Source organism: Mus caroli, unplaced genomic scaffold, assembly GCF_978045245.1.
Source record: "Mus caroli unplaced genomic scaffold, Mus_caroli_1 scaffold_7, whole genome shotgun sequence".
NCBI lineage: Eukaryota > Metazoa > Chordata > Mammalia > Rodentia > Muridae > Mus > Mus caroli.
In genome coordinates, this window is record NW_028227262.1 from 3,294,775 (window position 1) to 3,317,473 (window position 22,699).

At 45.9% G+C, this 22,699-nt stretch overlaps 1 protein-coding gene across 1 annotated transcript in view; it reads left to right on the forward strand.

Moving 5' to 3' along the window:
* Itpr2 (inositol 1,4,5-trisphosphate receptor type 2) overlaps positions 1-22,699 on the forward strand; it is a 404,943-nt gene that overhangs the window by 171,622 nt on the left and 210,622 nt on the right. Inside the window, exons 27-33 of the mRNA XM_085839778.1 lie at positions 2,818-2,907; positions 3,017-3,142; positions 4,105-4,227; positions 5,245-5,445; positions 7,348-7,599; positions 9,337-9,462; positions 21,573-21,701. Of these exons, the coding sequence (XP_085695904.1) occupies positions 2,818-2,907; positions 3,017-3,142; positions 4,105-4,227; positions 5,245-5,445; positions 7,348-7,599; positions 9,337-9,462; positions 21,573-21,701 (1,047 nt within the window). The remainder of the gene's footprint in view (positions 1-2,817; positions 2,908-3,016; positions 3,143-4,104; positions 4,228-5,244; positions 5,446-7,347; positions 7,600-9,336; positions 9,463-21,572; positions 21,702-22,699) is intronic.

Here is a 22,699-nt window from a genome sequence, read left to right on the forward strand (position 1 = left end):
TGGGGTCTTGCATAAGTAACACTTCTGCACTTTGCAGTTTCCCAATATTTTGTCTTTGGAATAAATTTAGGGCTCTGTGGATTTGGTCACTGACCTGCATCTAACATTGTGTAGAATATAATGAACACTATCCGTTTCTGTTCTCTAGGGAGGAAAACCCTTGAAGCATAAAGATTTAAAGCATTTCCATAACAGTAATACTAATAAAACCAACAAAACCCAACTGTCCTTACACACCACATAGTTTGCATCCTTCTGATTCCCCCATCCCTGCCTGGGAACCATCCAGATGTTCTGTGGGCTGATGCTTTTGTTCAGCTTAGTTACTGACTGATTTTCTGAAATTAAAAAGGATTGTTTATTGGATTCTCCGGTGTCTCCTCCCTTTGTTGACTGCTGGAACTTTAAATTAAAATCATTATTCTTCATAACCCCTTTACAGAGTTGAGCGATTTTCTGTCTCTTCCCCTGGGTTGAACCAAAGCACGTAATATTTTTTTTGGTAATGTTTTGCCCAATATTACTTTTATTTTTTTCTTTTTGTTGGAGATGGGATTTGAACCGAGGACTGTGTGCATTCTAGACAAGTGCTCTGCCACTGGGGCTGGACCCCCAGCCCAAGGTTGCTTTTTAAACAGCAAGCCTGCTTCTCCCAAGGTTGTTGTCTCCCAGGCTTTGTCCGTTACTTTTAGTTGACAGAGTGTGCAAGAGGAGCGTTGCCAGTCGGAGCCATGCTCACACCTTACTACGAGTTTGTGGCACATGGGGTCTTCTTCCAGGTGAATATGGGCTCCACTTTCGTGGTTAGAAAAGGGAATCTGGCTTTTGTGAGATAGAGTCCCAGGTAGCCCAGGCTTAGCGCAAGCTCCTGATTTTGAATCCTAGATACCCCTGTTTCTATGGTGCTGAAATTATAGGATGCCCAGCATTGAAAAAAAGGAAATTTAATTACATTTCTAGAGTATGCTTCTTTTCTTCTTACCCATAATTCCTTTTTGATAGGAAGTAGAAACTATGTGGCCTCTGTCTCTGACTGAGCATTCCCAGGGAGCTGGCTATCTGCTCTACCAGTCTTCCACACTAGTCTCCCCATCCAGGCAGTGCTAGTTGCTGGTCTCTTCCTGGCCTCAGGAATGCACTTTTCAGGCATTGTCTGGTTGATTGTGTCTCACCTCTCCGCGATCTCTCTGCCTAGAGTGGAGGCTGTGCTGTCCTCCTCTTCACGGCCTCTCTCTCGGTGGTAGCTGGTGGTGTAGCTCCAATCCTCCTTGCTCTCAAAGCCTGAAGGCTTTCCACAGCAGTCTCTTCTAACCTTTGTGAGCACAGTCACTTTGAGGGGAGCACGGAGAGCTGTATTTAGGAAGAATGGGAACACACCACAGAGCGGAATGCAGAATTGTAATGAGGAGTACTTGTGAGTACTTGGCAGTGTTACTGCAGCGGGGGATGGGTGACTCTTCCACCCAAGGCCACCACATGAGACCTTGAGATCTGCTCTGACTGAGTTGGCCTCAGCCTGACTACATGTTTAATGAGCTGAGAGTCAGCAGATGGTTGAGGCTGCCCACATGTCAGAGACAAATGGGCAGGAGGCAGGGAGACAGGATTCTGAGATCCATGAATCAAAAGTTCAGTTCTTTGCGACACAGGAGGGGCATTCTGGGAGGATGGTGAGGGTGGGAACAGTGTTGTTTACAGGGTTTTCATGCTTGGCGAATGGCAGAGGAGATTACTACAGGGTGGGGCGGGGGTGGGGCTGCAAACAATGTTTGCCAGGAAAGAAGCAAAGGAGGAAATGCAAAACTGAGGAGGGGAGCTGGCTTCAAGCTGACCACACCCTTCTTTGGCACACAGTCTTCCTTCAGAGTCCTTTGACTGACAGGGAGAGCATCTGCCTATGTGTCTCTATTAGTTTTCCTGAGCTTAGACCCTGGTCCGCACTAACTGGGAGCCTGGCACTGCCAACAGGCAGGAGGTCGGCGCGTTTCTGATCCAGCTTGAACCTGACATTGATCCCAAATGTAAGAAGAAGGGACCTTCTATTTCTCTCAGAGGCTCTCACAGTAGGGCTAGTGTAGGCACATAGTGAGCCTCAGCAGACAGTCTATGTGTGAGAGTGCTAATGGGTACTTTTGTACGGTGATTCCAATAGGTGATATTTACCATGTGCACATGCCCTGGGTTTCTTTCTTAATGCGAAATATCAGATAATGATAATGATAATTATTTATTTATTTATTTTTGGCATCTCAGTAACTCGAAGTATTACTTTTAATTTGATTTGTATTTCTTTCCTCATTGTCCCGCACACACTTGCTCTGTTCCCAGTTTGACTCCTGAGGATGTCATGGTAACCTAGCAGCGCATCCTGGGGTTAAGTGAGCCTTGTCTTCCTTCCCTCAGCTGTCTCTCGCTGCAGTGATGTGGTTGCTTTTTCATTCACCATTCTCTTACAGGTGATAGATTTATGCTTTGTGTCCTTGACTGTTTCCCCTCCTATAGGAGATGGAAGCCTACAGTCTGCCTGCAGCACACATGGTTCATATAGCAGCAGTAGGATGCACGGCAGCCTTTACACTAGCTTTCCCTCATGGGTGCACAGCAATGCCACTTACCTTGTAACGTGGTCTTCATGAGGTTGTACTAATGAGCATGGCTCATTCAAGCTGAGAAACTTCTGATGCAACAATAAAAAGGGCACAAAATTAACATCTGGGACAGATGTTTGATAAAATAACTGCAAATTATATTTTTTTTTTTATTATAAAAGTAGTATGTCTCTGACAAACTTAGAATACACCTTGGTGTTCATTTCAGGAATCCAACCTCTTGAGCCCGGTGCAGGATGGCGCGAAGACACCTCAGATCGACAGCAACAAGGGCAACAACTACCGGATCGTCAAGGAGGTTGGCAGATGAAACCGCTTCCTCTGTGCGCATAGGCACACGGAGACTGCTTTTGCTTAACCTGTGTGACACGGAGCTATGTTTAATGTGACGCTTCATCTTTCCAAAGATCTTGATTAGGCTGAGTAAGCTCTGTGTGCAGAACAAGAAATGCCGTAATCAACACCAACGGTTGCTGAAAAACATGGGGGCTCACTCTGTGGTGCTGGACCTTCTGGAGATCCCTTATGAGAAGGTTCGCCCTGGTTTACTCTCTCTCTTTCTTCAATTCAGTATCACTTAAAACGTATCACCAAGTCGTGAAGAATTTCCTCCCCCCTTAATTGTTTAAGAGGGATCCTTAGACATCCTGGGTGTCTCAAACACCCAGCACCCTCGAGTTCCTTCGCGTATTTCCTACGCACAAGGGCATGCTCTTACACCACCCTGATCAGCATTGCAAACTAGGAAAGTATGACAAACTCTCACACACCATGAAGGTTTTTCCCATGGTCCCTGCCATGTCCTGTTGACACAAGTTCCTGCTTCAGAAGCAGATAGACTCATGACTTGGTTGTACTGTGTGCTTCTCTCTCAGTCCTGAACTCTCTTAGATTGCCAGTTAGAAGAGAGTCCTCCCGCTCCTACCATGCTTTGCTTCAGTTTCCTGTCTTCAGTGGGAATCTGGAAGGATGCTAAGTTCTGTGTCGAGCTTCCTAGCAGGCACACGCAACTCTGATTTGCTCTAATGCTCGTGATGTGCTGTCTGCTGGCTTCTCCACAGTGAGGACCTCTCCCTCCCTTTGCAACGGATAACTGTCCTGTGTAGAGGTTCTTTTGAAGATACACCATCTTTCCTCTGACTTTTAATTCACATTTTTGCTAGCATAGGTATTGGTGGGTAATCAGGAAGTTTGGGAGAAAGAAGGAGATGGTCTGTATATAACAAGGGGAGGGTGGGAAGCGTGGAACAGACAGACGGGAAAAGGGAAGAGAAGGTGAGAAATTTCTAGAACACAGGAAAGAGGGGGCAGGGCAGATGGAGGAAGTGCAGAGACATGGAGGTCGTGAGGAGAGACGAGCCATGGAGGAAAGCACCCATGGCGGAGGGAGAAGTGAATGCTGTGTGGACCTGTGGAGGATGGGGCCTGTGGAGGGAGGGGTGCTTGCTGTGTGGACCTGCTCTCTTGGGGTTACATGCTGCCCTTTGACCCTCAGACCGACGAGAAGATGAACGAGGTGATGGACTTAGCCCACACCTTCCTGCAGAACTTCTGTCGTGGGAATCCGCAGAACCAAGTTCTCCTTCACAAGCATCTCAATCTGTTCCTAACTCCTGGCGTGAGTACCCGGTGGTCCCTGACACTTACAGCAGAGTGTGCGTCAGATTCACACAGTGCGAATAGAGTTTTACTGACCTTTGTACGTCGTTGTTTCCCTCTTATTGCGATTCACTCCATAAAACCGAGTGTTTCCATTTGAGGAGACTCTTTAAATAATTTTAAAATTTAAGACAAATTTCTATATGTCAGTGGCAGCCTCGTTTATACTATGTAATTTAATGTTAGAATCAGCATGTGAGAACAGATAACTAATTTGATAATACCATGATGACGAAGGTAAATATGGGAGCTGGGGTATAGGTCAGTGGTAGACAGCTTGCCTAGTATGTGTGGGACCAGCACACACCACCCCAGCACAGACCACCCCAAACAAGCATGCAAGAGCTAAATGCAGAATATTCAAAGGCCGCATTAACAATGGCCTGTTAAGAGTGCATCGGCAGATCCCGGGGCTGAGTAGGAGCATTCACTCTGGACATGTGAGGACCTGAGTTCAGATTCCCCGTTCCCAGGAGTGGCCGTAAGTGCCTGCAATATCAGTGCTGTATGGCAGAGAAGGCAAGAGGATCCCAGGAGCCAGTGTAACTGGAATAAGATTTAGTTTCAGTGAGAAACTCTGCCTCAAGGGAATAACACGGAGAACAATAGAGGGGCACACCAATCCTGCTCTGGTTTCTGCACATATATGTATAACACATGCATGCATACAACACACATGCATATATCACATGCACACAGAATGATAAAAATAAAAGTTTATTAAATGATCTTAAGAAGGAGTCAAGTTGACATAATGAATAAAGTGTCCTCAAGGACACTTGGTGACTTCCGCTCTCCAGCTGAGTCCCATAGTGAGGCTGATTTCTTCCAGTGGCTGCATCCCACAGAAGACAGGCATTGGTAACTCCTGGTGGCTTCATGTAAAACATGAAGCCAATTGTAGGCGGGGAACTTATGCACTGTAGAGTAGACAGGTGATCTTGTCCTGGTCACAAAGGTGCGCTCCTCTGCTCAGCTCCTGGAGGCAGAAACCATGCGGCACATCTTCATGAACAATTATCACCTGTGCAACGAGATCAGCGAGAGGGTGGTCCAGCACTTCGTGCACTGCATTGAGACACATGGCCGCCACGTGGAGTACCTGAGGTTCCTGCAGACGATCGTGAAAGCAGATGGCAAATACGTGAAGAAATGCCAGGACATGGTCATGACGGAGGTGAGTTCTCAGTCTGGGTCTCACCAGCTTCGCAGAGGTTGTGCTCACACCCGTGGTGCGGGGTGGGAGGGCAAAGACTACCAACCTGTGCTAGGGAGAGTCTTGCTTTCATAATGGCTACGTAGCACTAGTAAGGTTTACCCTACTGCAGTGAAGTGCCTTATGACAACCTGCCCTACTTTAGAAGAGGTTGATGTTGTGGGCAAACTGAGCTGCTGACCAGGCACAATCGTGCTTTTTCTGAGAACTGGTAACCAGATGCCAGCTGGCAGCCTGTGCCCCAAAGCATCTTCTTCCAGAAGATCACGTTGGTCTGTGGAGATTTCCATTGCCATGTGCCTTCCAGTTAGCTATAAGAGCTCTCTCCATGTTGATTCCATGGACCACCTAGAAACCTTAAAAATTAATCCCGCATAAGGCCTTGAGCTTTTACATGTGAATTATTGTAAAGAAACAATGAAGAGAACATTGTAAAGTTATAAAATCCACCCTTAAGGAAGCCTGGACTGGAGCTGGGGGGATGGCTCAGTCCATACAGTGCTTGCTGCCCAAGTATGAGGTCCTAAGTTTGAGTTCCAGCACTCATGCACGAGCAGGGCCCAATGACATGTTCCTGTGACCCCAGTGCTGGGGAGGCAAAGACAGGATCATCCTGGGGCTTGCTGGGCATCCTTTCTCATTGAATCTAGGAGCTCCAGGTTAGTGAGAGACCTTATCTCAAAAAGTAAGGTGGGCAGTGATTGCATATGAGGCTGTGTCCAGCCTCTACGTGTACACAAGTGTACACATCCCTGCACACACACACATTAGCACAAACATGGACACGCACATAAGCCACAGTTAGCTCATATTAATTCTTCATTACCTAAAAATATGTGGGAACTAATTTGACTTTAGAATCGGAATATCACAGTAAAGATCAGATAGAGAAAGGAATGCATAGGCTCTTCCTATGGCTTTCCTATCAAAGGGAATGCTTCTGTGTATAAGGAAATATTTGTAGTAGTATATTAATACATAACCATATGTGGGCACATACATTTCTTTGCAACAGGGCTGTCAAAGTAAGCCAATCAGTTAATTGACTTATTGATTTAAATGTTACCAATTTAAGTACAATAACTAAGTTCAAATTTATAAATCATTTGTAACCTGACCAAATATCTCATATCAGGTATCAGTAATAGATAATAGATAACAGCATGGCAAACGAAATTTGCTACTGTCTTGAGTCCTCCACTAAAAGCACACAGTAAATTAGGAGAGGAAGTCATGTCCTAAGCGTCCTCACCTGATCATTTTCCTGGCCATTTCAGTGCTCTGTTCTATTCCCCGATGCTTTCCCACTAAGTGAGGAGCTTTCTAGATTTTTGTTATGTTGTATGTACTTGAAACAATGTACAACTGATTACTTATACATTAATTACAAATGAGGTGAATCCTTTCACATTTTATTGTTCACTTTTTATGATTCGTTATATTGTTAATGAGTATATGCATGTGAGCACACTGCCTGCAAAGGCCAGAAGAGGGCGATAGATCTTATAGTCCTCTGCAGGAACAGGGCGTGCTCTAAACTGCTAAGTCATCTCTCAGTCCCTCACCTCTCCAGTTGAGTGAGAATAATCTGAGGGCCTCAGATGCTTGCTTTCCTGGTGCTAGGATCACTGGTGTGCACCACCAGGCCTGGCTCTGTGTTGTTTGATTCTTATCCCATCTGTGGCTCTTATGGCTCCCGCCTGGTTTCAGCAGCACTGATAGCTGGTCACTTGGCATGTTGTTTTGACCTTTCCCTCCTCCTGCCTTAATGAAGTCCTGCTTTTGCAATATCTTCTGTGGCTGTCTGCAGGCAGATCAAGCCTTTAGAAACGTGCTACGTAGAGTCTCCTCTCTTCCTTTCAGTTGATCAACGGGGGCGAGGATGTGCTGATTTTCTACAACGACAGAGCTTCATTTCCCATCCTCCTCAACATGATGTGCTCCGAGAGAGCCCGTGGGGACGAGAGCGGCCCCCTCGCCTACCACATCACTCTTGTGGAGTTGCTGGCAGCGTGCACCGAAGGCAAGAATGTCTACACAGAAATCAAGTGCAATTCTCTCTTGCCTCTGGATGACATAGTGAGAGTGGTGACCCACGATGACTGCATTCCTGAGGTCAGCCAACAGACAGACACTCACCATCTGTACACTGCGAGTTCATTTTGTAAGGTTCATCTGAATGTCAGACATCTCCTACAGTAATTTTTACGATGACATCGACTATTTAGTAGAGGACTTAACTGCACTTAGCCATGCAATCTATAAAAAGAACACAAAAGTTTCTAGATTTTATTTGCGCAGAGGGAAGACAGTCCCCTTGACTGTCTTCTAGTGTCTTAACGTCTGCACGTGGCAGTGGGCTTCCGGGGGAAGGTTCACTTGTAGTTTTTGAGATGGAAACAGCTGGCTCACTGGTGACTCACAGTGATTGATTAGCAAGCCTGGGCTGGTGCAGCAGGGTTTCGTTAGATGCCACGGCTTCATCTTGCTGCACAGAATGATTGTCTCTGTGAGAACATGCTCGTAGCTTCTCTCAGCCTCTCTTCTACCTCAGCTTTCATGATGGGGGCAAAATACCTCATGAGACGATGGTTATCCGTGAGGCTTTCCAGAGTACACAGTGCAATGATTTCTTTCTTTTCTGCCACTATGGTATGTTATGACGAAGTTCATACATGTGTGTTATCCTTGAAAAGACATTAAACTAAGAGGAGTCAGGGATGTCTCAGCCCCTACTCAAGTAGCCCTGGTGTATGCTGCACAGTAATGAACCTGAAGGGATATTTTTCTGGAATGTTAGCACCTCGGGGTCCTTCATGCCTTGGTGGGGCTGAGATGAAATGCACATGGGTGTGGTGGAGGAGAGGAGATCCAGAGGCCTAGCCCTTATCTGAGGTCCTCGTCTTGGCCATATCTGAGCCATATTTGAGTTCCTGTAAGGGCTCTGTTCTACCTCACAGCTCCAACGAGGGTCTGATAGGTTGAAACTTTACTTCCTCAGAGGTCAGTTCTCTGCTATGCAGATATGGCCATCCACATCTCTCGTGGAAAGCAAGCTGTGTGTCTTGTCTTAACTCTCATGCCTTTCCCAAAGAGGACCAGCTGGGAGGGTAACAGCTAGGTGTACTTTCAGTCACCACGGGAGTATCTGAGGCAGAGCAAGCTTGTGTCCAGTGAATTCTGCAACGAGTCGGGATCCTTACACACTGTTTCCTAGTTGTGTCACTGGGTGCAACAGTCACTTAACATTTCCAGCTGTCAATTCCCACACTTTTAAAGTCAAGTTATCATCTCCTGCCTCCTAGGGCTATTAAAGGATTATGTTTAATAAGGTGAGGCACAGGAAAGGCTGAAGGGTTTCGTGCATGGTGAGCTTGGAGAAAGGACTAACTGGTGTCGAGATGCTCTGGGCATGTCTCAGCTCTTCTGTGACCAGACTTGATGTGGGTACCATTGAGGACCCTTTTCTAGACCTATGTGGCATAGTAGGAAGCCCTACAGCAGGAGAGCTGACCCCTGTTCCTTAGGGCTCTGAGTCCCTCTGGGATGATTGACATGATTTGTTTATATATACAGCCCTTCCTTTTGAGGTCTTCCTAGTGTCTCAAGGATGAGCAAAGCTCTTACTTTTCACAGGAATCTCTGAGAGTAGGGGAATGGAATGCTAGAACACAGGCTCCCCCGGGCCAGGGTGGAATAATTGTCAAAGAGAAGAAACACGGAACCCCACATATACAAAACAAACTGTCATCCATGACAGGAACTGGATATACACAGATGGTATTTAGTGGTGTAGAACAGAAGGCAACCAGTGAGAGGTTGAACTTGCTTTTGTGTTTGAAACTTGCACAGGTCAAAATCGCGTACGTGAACTTTGTCAACCATTGTTACGTTGACACTGAAGTGGAGATGAAGGAGATCTATACAAGTAACCACATTTGGAAGTTATTTGAGAATTTCTTGGTGGATATGGCGAGGGTAAGTTAAAGACTCTTCAGGTGCGGGTAAGGTCATCAGTATTGATTGGTGTGGACTTTGATAGATGCCTCTGATGTTTGATCATCTGGACTGTTTCCTTACATCTTCACTGGATTCCAGTAAATGCATAGTTAAGAGTGTTCCCGTTTTTACATCATTTTTGTGCGACCAGTTAGAAGTCACCATGCCCTTTCTTAGGTGAATCACAGCTAGGGAAGCGATCCCACTTCTCCCACATTTAGTACATACTATTTATGTTTGTGGCCAGTGACCTGTGGGAACCTTGGCTCTGACCAGCTGCAGCCAACTCCCGAGTCCTTGAAGCAAAGGATAATTTCTGGGCTGGTGACTGAGCTTAAAGTTGCATGTGCAGGGAGATGTGAAAGCAATTACAGATCTGCAGCTGCGGGGTTGCCTGGCGCCTCTAACTGGAGATAAGCTTGAGAAAGACCAAGGTCATATCCCCAGCAGCACAGGTTATAAAGCCAAAATGGATTTTATGTTTTTAAAACCAAAGAAAGCTGGAGATAACTGCCTGACCCAGCTACCCCTGGAAATGCTCCTTTCACTTCTGAATTCAGAAGCTACTCCTGCTTGGTTTTACCGACTTTGCCTAAGTGGGTGATTCGTGTTATTTATTATATAAAGTGTTATTTATTACGTAAAGGCTGCTGGAGACTTCCTAGAATCCCTGGCTGTCTGCTCTGACTCTCACACTGAGGCTAGGCTGACTGCAGACTCCTTTGTTTTTTCTTGGGTTCTTTGTCCTACAAAGCAGGGCTCTTCTCCAGATGAACATGAAATATGCCTCTCTTATGAGGAGGAAGCCTAGGAGCAGACCCCTCCTTCCTCCAGAAAGGTGGAGGAGCCACTGAAAACTTTCACATGCTGGTTACAAAACAACCAAGGTGGCCTGGCCTTCCAGGACAGCTCTCCACTCAGCTTGCTAGGCCCTGCTTTCCAGAGTTTGAGTCAGCACTTAGGAGATAAGATATTCGAAACAAGCCTTAAGTGACAACTGTTAGTCCTGGGGCTGCCCCAGAGAGCCACTGTTATAGGTATGGCAGCTAAGAGCAGAACTTTCAATGGAGTTACTCAGACCAGGACTCAGGCACAGACTGTCTTTCTCCCACTGGCTTGCTTATATTGGGAAAAGTACTGTAACCATTCTGCCCCCCTGAGTTTCCTTACAATAAGTACATTTTCCCAGGATGGAGCTGGTGTGGTAATAGACATGTACTCTTAGTACATGCTGTTCTTTGCATAGGGCTTGGTGACATTATGTCATCACCAGGATTACCACAGGGCCACAAGAAGCCTTTTGGGAAATTTTAGGAGCTTTGCCGAGATCTAAGTGACAATAGGACATTGAGAGTGGGAAAAGAGACTCTACACAGGCAAGAGACATGCTTTGCTTATGAAGCCAGATGGACATTAAGTTGGGCAGGCATGAAGCTGCACAAAATGAAGCCAGGCATGGCAATTACAAGATACGTGTGACGCCAGGCATGCATATATCAAGGAATGCATGAAGCCAGATATGCATGTATCAAGACATGCATGAAGTCAGGCATGCATGAAGCCAGGCATGCATGTATCAAGACATGCATGAAGTCAGGCATGCATGAAACCAGATATGCATGTATCAATACATGCATGAAGTCAGGCATGCATGAAGCCAGGCATGCATGAAACCAGATATGCATGCATCAAGCCATGCATGAAGCCAGGCACGTATGAAGCCAGATATGCATGTATTGAGGCATGCATGAAGTCAGGCATGCATGAAGCTATATATGCATGTATCAAGACAGGTATGAAGTCAGGCATGCATGAAGCCAGGCATGCATGAAACCAGACATGCATGTATCAAAGTATGCATAGAGCCAGGCATGCATGAAGCCAGATATGCATGTATTAAGGCATGCATGAAGCCAGATATGCATGTATCAAGGCATGCATGAAGTCAGGCATGCATGAAACCAGGTATGTGTAATGCAGACCTTCTGGGTACTGGAATGTGAAGGAAGCCAGCTGTGTGTGAAGCTGGTCATGAATTAAGCTGGACTGTGAACATGCATGAAACCAGATATCTTAGTTATGGTTTTTACTGCTGTAAAGAGGAACATGATCACAGCAACTCTTATAAAGGAAAACATTTCATTGAAACTAGCTTATAGTTCAGTTTAGGGGATTAATCAGACCAGGAAGCATGGCAATGTACAGGCAGACATGGTGCTGGAGAGGCAGCTGAGAGTTCTACATCCAGATCAGCAGGCAGCAGGAAGAGAGAGACGTTGGGCCTGGCTTGAGCATTTGAGACCTCAAAGCTGATCACTAAGTGACATACTTCCTCCAGTAAGGCCATACCTCCTCCAATTAGTGCCACTCCCTCGGATCCTATGGAGGCCACGCTCATTCAAACTACCATACCAGGTATGCACAAAGCCAGACCTGCATGAATTCAGATACTGTGAAGTCTGCATGCACACATGAGTTGATTTAAACTGCTGCGAAGGAAAGGAGTCAGACTCAGGAGCGAACAGCAAACTTGTAAAGCCCTGGAGAACTGATTGATGCCAGAGAGGAATGAGGAAGAGCTAGAGATGAGTTTTTCTCTAAGTTGGGTTGAGGGCACCCAACACTGCAGGGGTACAGGAGGAGAGTGGTTAGAGCAACCTCAGATCCAGTTCTTAGTGTTAGCATCTACTCGGATATTTCTCATAACGATGTCCTAACTGTGTTTGACATCCTTTGGTTTTATTTCTGCACAACTTATTTAAAGATTCCTACTTCAACTCAATGTTTTTCTTCATTATAGTTTCTGCCTTGATTTTACTTGAGCAGCTATGTGGGGGCAAGTTCAGCGAAGCAAAGACATAGTGTATAGCAGGAGTCGTATGTCCTCTTTGCCAGGCCCACTTTGAAATTATAAAATCATGAGCCTCAGGGAACTTCAGGATGGACTCATAATTTTTGCTCCTGGAGTCCAGAGACAGTTTGCCCCCTGTCTCTCCTGCTTGTTACAGAATGGGAAAGAAAGCTCCCACTCCCACCCACAGCAACTTCTCCATTGTAGCCCTTGAGTCTCCCAACATTTTACTTGGGTCTCATACAGGTCCACTTTGGAGCCATGTCTGGTTTGCTGTTTCCACATCTTTTGGACTCCCTCTGTTTGGCCTGAGCCTACACAGTTGTATTTTTGTAGAAATTTGGAGAACAGTTTCTCTAAAAGACAAATGAAGTCTCAACACTAGCAGCTGCATAGTGTCTGCTCCCTCCCTCTGTGGTCATTGCTGTCTGCCAGCTCTTGGGATTCTCAAAAATCCCCCATGGAGTCTCCTGCAGTTTGTAGCTTCCATTTTCCTCTTCATGGCTTTTACCCCTTATAAGGCACAAAGACCCAGTGAGATGGCTCACTGGGTAAAGGTACTTGCTGCCAAGCCTGATAATCTGAATTTGTTCCCCAGAACACACACGGATGCAGAGACCAGATTCCAGAAAGTTGTTTAATAAATTTAAAAGTAATTTTTAAAAGACACACAGAAAATCTTTCCGGAAAAACAGCTCTTAATCAGTGGTGCTACATTGTTTCATGCGATTATCCTGTTAATGAGCCCTGTTACATTGTTTCAGGTGATTATCCCTGTTCTGCTGTCCTGACAGAGACCAGACCCATGAGCTATAATACAGCACACTGGGCAGTGGCTAAGCTATTAGACCCAGGATAGTTGTTGCCGTCTTTCAGGCCATTAATGACATCCCACTTTGATCTATGTCCTAATGCAGCTAAAATTGGTGCTTGTGGGGCAGAAAAGCTTTTCTTCGTTTTGATAACTGATTGTTGTTGCAGTCAGGGGGCTTGGGCCATTATCAGAAAGTACCTGGAAGGGATGGAAGATGATCAATGCTGGTCTGAGACTACAGGTTCAGTTTCTGAAGATGTTCCCAATTCTTCCATCACTTTCAAAACCTTACAGCGACCAGCTGTACTCTGAGTAATGTTCTGACAGAACAAAATTAGACCAAGAAATAATTTAGGATGTTTGCCCACTCAGTGTCCCATCAGTCACGGCTTAACAAGACAGCAAGAGACTTTGTTTACAGATAGATCACTCTGGCCATTCCTCTGTTCCCTTTCCTACCAAATAGAAAGAAGGAGATGAGGTAGAATTGATATCTTCTCTAAATCATGCTTTCCCCTTGTTTTTGTTAGGGAGGATTAAGCAAATGTACTGTGATTATTGATTTCTTTAAAAGTTGAATTAGTTACTAATAAGAGTCATTTGAAAGTATTATTTATAGGTGGCCCAAGAAGCCAGCATGGCAGGGCACTGAAGCAGCATCTGCTGTAGCTTTTATCCTGTGTGGTACCTTTCCCTTAGTTTTATTGATCTCTCTAACTTTTATGCTGAATTATAATGATGGTGCATGCCTGGGCCGGAGGCTTATTATTGGACTGTTCTTAATGATCCAGAGGTGGTTCCTCTCCCATATCATGTGCTCTGCGCTTTATATCATTGGCGGTATCTATTCTAGTTCATCAGCTCACCCCTGTACCTGCCCCCTTGTGTGTGCTCGTACATAGGTACCTGTTAACTTGTGCACAGTACAATTGTGTGCAGGTGAAAGTGCATGCATGCATGTATGGAGGTTAGAGGTCAACGTGGGGTGTCATTCTTCAGAAGACCTTCCGTCTTAGATTTTGAGACACGGTCTCTCTCAGTCTGGCCACAGACCCAGCTCTGCTCGCAGGCTGGCTAGAGAGTGCCATGCACCCACCTGTGTCTGCATCCCCAACACTGCCTTCACATGTGCATGCTAACATACCAAGATGCTTTTTTTTTTTCTTTCTCTTTTTTAGTAAAATGTATTATGGAGCTTGAACGGGGGTCTTTATGCTTGGAAGGCCTGTACTTTACTAACTGAGCCATCTTTCCAACTCCTTAAATCCTTCCTTTGTGTCCCCAGGGCAATTCAGTCTGCCTGTCTCTCTCATTGTCTCTCTCTCTCCCCCTGCCTCTTTTGGCCATTCCTCAGATGCTTGGCTGATCCCTCCTTATCTTCCCAACTTCCGGATACTGAGGTATGGCAAACCTCATGCTTGATCCCTCCACTGTCTACAAGCATTTGCTTGCTGGGATCAGCAGCTCTCAGATCTGCCCCAGATTAATTGAAGCCTGGGCCCTTCTCTGACATCTACTGTTGAATCTAGGTGTTTACATGACATCTCCGTTTAGCTGTCTGGTTTCAAACTCTTTGTTTTTGCTCCGCTTCAGACCTGCCCTTCCCGAGTTGTAGGCTCCTTGGCAAATGGCTACTCTGGAACTTGCTCTCTGCACCCTGCAAGGCAGAATCTTGGTGCCATTTGCAAATACGACTTTGTACCCCCTAAATCAGATCCTTCTCCAAATACTGCAGGTTCTAAAATAGCATACATTTGACTAGTTCTGAACTCTTATGCCATAATTGTCCACATCTGGAGAGAGAGGAGGAGATGGGGTTATGTGAGGGTTGGGTCAGGCCACCCTCCTTTGCTTAGACAGCCCAGCAACTTACTGCCTTTCTGCGAATTCTCTTCCTTCTCTGTGACCTCCTAATGACCTAGTCTCCCCACAGCTGGCTCTCTGTCCTGTTCACAGCGGTCTCCATGGTGTGTCTAATGACGCTCCCATCTTAACACCTTTGCCTTCTCCTGGGAGGCTTGGCTCCAAGTCTTTTCTTTCTCTTTGGTCAGATCTTGTTAATTTTATTTTTCTCTCTATGGGGCAATGTCTGGTATAAACAGCTGAAAGGATTTGTTTGAGCTCGAAGCTCTGGCAGTTCACCCATTACACTTGGGAGGGCTTGTGGAGGAGAAGGCTGTTCACCTTATTGTAGAGAGGAAGCAGAGAAAGGACAGAAAACACTCCCGAGTGACATACTTCCTCCAGTCAGGCTCTGCTTCCTGATGTTACCTGATGTCACCTGATGTCATAGGTAGAGTGGTCTGAAGTATAAGCTTTCATCCCGTAAGGTTGAAATGGGTGATCAGCTAGGAAGGGAGTGTCCCAAAGCAAGACTGAAGCACATCTGGGCAAGCATGAATCCTGTAGCCATGTAACTGGTTCAGGGCATGTGGCAGTGTGCTGCGGATTCCCAGGGCAGGTGACCTCTTGCACGCGCGCCCAACTCGACCAGCAAGAACGACGCTGCAACAGGATCCTTCTGCACACGTTTATTGGGAGAGCTTGATTGTAGAGGCGAATAGACCCCGAGCCCAGCACTGGTGCTGCTTTATATAGGCCTAGGAGAGGCGTGTCTCACACCCGGATTGGTTGTGCTTGGTTGATGCTTACCATCCATTTGCATGCCTACATCTGATTGGTTAATTTCTCTCTCATCTGATTGGTTAACTTCTCTCTCATCTGATTGGTCAACTTTTCTCTCATCTGATTGGTCAACTTCTCTCTCATCTGATTGGTCAATTTTGGTTAATTCTCAAAACCTCATCTTGGCAAAAAATCTTTCCTGCCTATGTATGTGTGGTGGCCAGCAGAAGCCTGTGCCACTCTGCAACGGCACATGTGGCTTCCCACAGTGACCCCTCCCATGGAGCCTTGCCATTTCATCCCATGTGTCTTCTCTCTCCTGTTCAACAGATGAACCTGGTGTTGCTAACATCCCTGGGTTTCTAGAGAAGCTTTGGGTTCATCCTCACAGCTGCCTGCAGGGGTCATTCTGTCAGACAGCATGGCCTAACTTCCCCGCATTTCTTTGGAAATCTGGTAGAAGGCTACACAGCTTTGTAACTTGTGCATGCTTCATGCTTACAAATCAGCACCGCATGGTTGAGGTCAGGGCCTGCCACCGGCTTGAGCAATACCCAGGGCCCGTGGATTGTGAGTACATTTGTCTCTAGGGCCTTGGTGTCTGAGTGTGGTAAAGCTGAGTGTGCAACTGTATAGATCAGGAGTTGTAGCACCACTCTCATCCTAAGGAAGTCTTGTAAATATTGTATATATTTATAACCCCTGAGTCGGTGATGGATGGTTCTCTTTGATTTCCTGACATCCCTCAAGATAGTGTTGTCCCCGTGCAAAGCACAGAGCATTAAAAAAAAGATCCTATTACACTGTTCTCCCTGTTGCTGTGTGAAATCTCTGACAAAAGCAATGTAGGGTACAATGCTTTTTATGTTCTACAGTCTCAGACTCCTTGGCCGGGAAGGAGTGGCTGTGACTGGGAAGGCGTGGCCACAGCTGAGAAAGCATGGCCATGGCTGGGAAGACAAGAAAGCGCCAAGTCTTAACCTCTATGACAACATTTCTCAGCCTGTTATCTCAACCCCTTTGGGGCTGCATATCAGATATTTTACATATTTACATTACAGTTCTTATGGTGGGCGGTGGGGAGGTCGCCATACCATGAGGAACTGTATTAAAGGTGTCAACATTGGGAAGGCTGAGAAACACTGCTTCATGATCTTCCTCCATGACGGGAACCAGGTGTTTGGATATGTGAGCCTGTGGGGACATCTCCCATTCAAACGACAGTGGGCTCAAGAACCTTCTTAGGAACTTCGTTTCCCTTGCTCCTACTTTAAGCTGCTATTTTTTTTCTCACCAAACTACACGCTTTCCAAGTCTCTCTGCTCGGTTTTGGTTCCTACTTTTAAACTACAAATCAACGTAGTCAGAAATAGCTGTGTCTCGGCCCACATGCCGCTTCACTTTGAAATTTACTGCTTTTGTAGTAAAGGGAAGAGTTGTTTTCGCTCATGGTTTCAGGGGCTTCCGTCCGTCGTGGTAGGAAGGCGTGGCGGGCAGAGCGGCCCTCATCACGTGCTCAGGAAGATGCACAGAGGATGTCTCCCTTTCCTCTATCCTACCGGCTCCACCTGTGGCTTGATGCCACCCACACTCAGGGCGGGGCTTCCTTGTAGTGAGTTGGAACGGAAGTGGAGGACGTGGCGTGAACAGGGAAGAAGTTTACACGCTGAGAGGGAGCAGAGTAAATGCTCTGAACGGGCATCAGTGAGAAAGCCAAAGCAAGTGTGCAGCGTGCTGCCCTGACAGATCCTGTAAATCAGGCAGCAAGGCTTTCAAAAGTGGTTGCGTGGGTTTGAACCGATCACACATAACAGAACACATGAGTGGGATGGTTACATGAAAAATATCCAGTCCTACTAACAATGTGAGCTAATTGACATGAACCTAGACATATCTGTATATTTAGGAAATCTCAATGATCAAATATGGTTAATCAACCCACAGGCATGTCTGTGGGATGTTCTCAGGCTTAAATGATTGCTGTGGGTGGCCAGCTCCCTGCAGGCTGAGACACCCGTGGGCAGGTGGTCTTAAGTTGTATAAGAAAGCAGGCTGAGCAAGAAATAGAGAGACAGCCAGTAAGCAGGACTCCTCCATGGCCTCTGCTTCAGTTCTTGCCTCTAGGTTCTTGCCTTGACTCTCCTTCAGGGTGGACTGTGACCTGTAAGGTCTTTAGACCTTTTAAGCCGTTATCAAAGATAGAAAGCAAACCAAGAAACAGTGCAAAAGATAAGAAACAAAATAACGTTAGGTATCGTTAAGTTGACAGAAATACTTATAACTTGCAGGTATAGCAGTTGATCTCTGCAGGAAATACAAGTTGTGTTCTAAGAGGTGTGGTTAGGGTCAAAGGATGTGAGAAAGGGTAGGTGAGCACCCAGAGCTAAGAATAAGTCAGAGTGTTACCACCCAAAGGCCAGAGAGGCTGGGAAAGGAAGTAGCCTGGGAGCCTGGGAGACTTGGGCTCCTTGAAGCAGAGCCCTGGAGCTGGATCCACAGAGCCCTTGTATCTGTGCAGGGAGGTGGGATGGAGGCAGAGGAACATGGATCTGTTCTCTTCGCTCTATAATTGGCCAGCACCCCTGGTTAGCTGAATCCAACCGCAGCATGAAGGCAAGAGCTAGCTGTGGTAACAAGGGCTATCCTGTGTGTCCACAGATAACTCAGCCATAGCATTCCAGATTTATTTCAGAGGATGAGTTGAGCATGTATCGAGTCTTCACAGTCTCACCTAACGATTTTACCTTTGAAGAACAAGCCACAGATATGAAAGGCAAATCAATAATATTGTGTAGTTATTTCTAAGCGTCAAAATATAGGAATGGTGAATGAATGAACTAATTAAAGAAAACCACATAAAAACCAGCAGGAACAGAAAAATAAAAAATAATTTGTAAATTTGATAATGTAGACCTCAGCTAGTTTTCAAAACTAGATAGCTGATAGAAATAATACAAGCTTTTCCAGTGAGAGGCCAGGCAATGACACTGAATGGGCATATATTAGAAACAATCTCAGGTCATTAATATGCAAACACACTAAAACTTTAAAAACACGTGTCTCATACATAAAAAAGGGTCCTGCAGTGTGATGTTATTTTGAGCCACTTCCAACCTTTGTTTTAATTAAAGGGTAAAATTTAAAACTGGATATTTTAAACATATTTATCAATTTTTTATTCCTGATGTTTGTCAAGGTTTTAATAAGAATAAAGTCTTCTTTCACTTCTTGGCTACCCTCAGTAGGGCCAGTGTAGGATGCAAAGTGAGAATGTTGCTTTTCAATATCTTGGAGAGGAATCCGTCCATATGCTTTGGTAAACACAGGCTTTTCACTAACCAGGCTTTGGAATAAAGCCTTATCTAGAAATAGGTAATCTCATTAATCTACTAACCCAAGGGGGAGTCTCTGAGTGGTGATTTGCCAGTGCCCAGTTCCAAGCAATGCAGCCCAATGTGAGGTAATTTCTGAGAGGCATCCCACTGCACGGGGTGTGCCTGGACAAAGTCCGTGGGGCTCATGAGTGAGAGCTGGCCTGCTACCTGCTGGACAAAAGGGCAGTGTTAGCTCATCAGAAAAGTCCAGTGTCTGGAAGATGCCCAAAGAAGTAAAATCATAACTGATGGCTATCACAGGAAAGCCAGTGTGGTATTCCTTCTGGGCCATGTTAGATTTTAGTTCTCAGCGCAGTCCAGACACACAGCCTAACCTAAGTGTGAACAGCATGAAAGTGAGAGCCGTGGAGCGGGCTCACCTATTCAGAGGCATTGACATAGTTCCTGCTTATGTCTGGCTCCACTCTGCATAGTCACATGTTGGAGGTTCAAAAACAAGACCTGGAGAACTCCAGAAATACCTTTTAAATTCTGAGGTGTGCGATGCTGTCCCAGGTCCGCTTTGTCCCGCCTTCCCATGGTGCCTGTGCTGACCACAGCTTAAGTCATGTGGTAGGGCTCTTTTAACTAGGTCAACTGTACTGCAGTGGCTGTGTCCAGGCAGTCCTTGATTTAGTTAGCACAGTCTGTGGTGGTAAGGGAAACTCACGTTGATAATCTGTGCCATTGATAATCTGTATGGTGTGTCTTGTAAGTAAGAAGGTGACTAAAGTGGGGGAGAGGGAGAGAAAGAAGAAATGTTCACTTACATTCACTCTTATTATGACATATCAGTTTTAAAATTTATGTTATTATTAATCTATTTCTCTGCAACATTTGTGAATACTTTGTCATTTAATTATTCAGTGTCCCAACAGTGTAAGTTATTACGAAAGCCTTTCTGGTCTGAGGAAGTTGTATCAGTGAGTCTCACTGTGGAGGAAGAGAAGGCTAACACAGATGGAAGGGTTAGACAGACCATAAGCAAACCCTGCCCTCCTTCCCCTGCCCGCATCTAATTCCGGTACCAGCCGTCCCGTTTTCCAAGCCAGGAGCTCTGGGACACATGGTTTGAGAAGGGAATTTTCCTCTTTTATGAATTCGTGTGGCAAGTGTTAGGGAGGTATCAAATGAAATCACGTGCACTTGTTCTTTTATTGAAAAATCAAGCATTACAGAAGAATGTGGGTCGCTCAAGGACGTCTGGAACACATGGCTACCATCCCTCTCATCCTTTGTCCGTATTTGTTTTCTTTGTCTGCCCGGGTTCCCAGCCTTTTCTCACATCCTCTGCTCCCCTCTCTTCTTGTGTCCGTATCTCCTGTGTGTTTTCAATCAGGACCCTTCGCTTTCGCAATTTGTCAGCCAGACATTTGGAAGCGCACTTTGGCAAAGGGGCCTTGTTTAGTGAGATCTGAAGAACAGAGCAAGGGAGGGCGCTCTGGTCCAGCTCCAGCTCATAAGCCACGCATGCGCATGCCAGCTTCTCAGAAGAACCGTGGATAAGAGGGTGTGGGAAGGATTTAGATTTACCCTCTCTTAACTTTCCATTTTCCTTCCGTTAACAGCTTTTCTTGCTTCTGTGATCAAACGCCTAAGAAGGAGCAACTCAGAAAGCAGGAGCTGGCTTTAGTTCTCAGTTTGGGGGGGGGGTACCGTCTATGTGGAGGGGAAGGAATGAGAGCAGGCGGCTGCATGGTGGGCACACCTGTGTGGCTGGAGCTCCTTCCACACCTGGGCCAAAGGAAAAACAGGGAAAAGACAGGAAGTGGGTGTGGCTTCCAAACCTACCAGCCCTTCACAGTGAATGAGTCACTTCCTCTAACAAAGCTCTAAGTTGCAGGTATGTCCAACCCATTTATAGCTACTGGGACCCAATATGCAAACATTATGCAACACACACACACACACAATTGTGTAGGGTAAACTTCATAGATGACAGTGCCCTCTACCATGTAAAAATGTTGGGCATACCTCCACATTCTTCAAAATAGCCCCACCAGCTAGGGACCAAGTGTTTGAAACCAAGCCCCTATAGAGGACACTCCACATGCAAATGTCATCACCTCCCATGGATTCCTCTCATCTAGTTATACTCACAGTGGCTCTTCAGTTTCCTCTCTCTGAATGGATGTGGTTTTCATCAAAATCAAGCTTGTGGACCAAGGGAGAGGCTGGAGGGCAAAGACAGAGAAATGGGCAAGTTAACCCAGGGCCGGAGGTGAGAAGGACGTTGGAGGCTGAAGTGACAGAGCCTGAGGGGGAAGCTGCCACAGTCGGATGTCTTGGTGGATTTGGACGAAAATCTTTCCACCAGAAGCAGCTCCACGAAGCATAGAAACAGCCGTGGAGAACTCTGCGGGCTGGCTTTAGAAGGTTCCTCTACCGATTTATAACTTGGAGATGTTCTTTGCTTTCTCTCCAGGTCTGTAACACCACCACAGACAGGAAACACGCAGACACCTTTCTGGAGAGGTGTGTGACAGAGTCAGTCATGAACATCGTGAGCGGCTTCTTCAACTCTCCGTTTTCCGACAACAGTACCAGCCTCCAGGTAGCTGAACCCAGTGACCAGGAGCGCTCGGCTGCAGGCGCTTGCTTTCCTCCTCTGCCCAGGATGCACCCCAGTCTGCTAGGAAGGCCTTTCCTACACTCTGGATACTCACCAGATCTCGTGTCACTCAGCACTGTGCCTTTCTCACTCGGCCAAACGTCACCTTAGCGTTAACTTACTCATAGTAACGCAGGGGAATGGGTTTCACGGTGGCATTTTACATGTAGGCGCGGTTATATTTTTTCACATTCTGTGCTTTCCTCTCTTTTTTGGTCCCCACGTTTTCTGTGTTGTCAAGTCTCTTAGCTTCTGCAATTTTGTCTGTTCTGACTCACTTTGAAATTTACACTTTAGCAAGAAATTCAGTTTATGCATCACTTAACCAAATTGACAGATGATGGCTCCATCCACTCCCTGCCCTCCTTCCTAACCCCTGCCCTCCCTCCTGTCCCCTCTCCCCTCTTGTTGTCCCTTCCCCAACCCCAACTTTATTTTACACACAGAGACCTCCTTTTGAAGTTAAATCACTTCCTGCTTACCAAATACTGTCAGACACTTCACATCTGTCTGTGGAGGGCCGAGTCTTGGATCATGGCTGACTGTTCAGGTGGACTTGCACCTGGCCCACCTGTTAGTAATTTATCTTAAAGGTTGGCACATTGAGATTCTCATACAAGTCTTTATAACTACTTAAAAAATATTTATACTTTTCAACCTTAAATGTCCACAGATAAGGAAACAGCAAAATACATTGTGGCATATCTGTAGGATGGCTTATTAAAACCCATGTTTCAAAAGGAAAATTAATGACTAAGAAAAATGATTCTCTGCATAGCACTACAGAATTGCGTTAAGCATCATCTAATTTTGTTTGTGTGAAGAACACATGTGCTCAAACCTGTGCGTACCCACGAGTTCCCACCTGCAGATCCTGCCAACCTTCAATCAACAATATCAGAAAAAAAAAAAATCGTACTGAACATTTCCAGCCTTTGGTC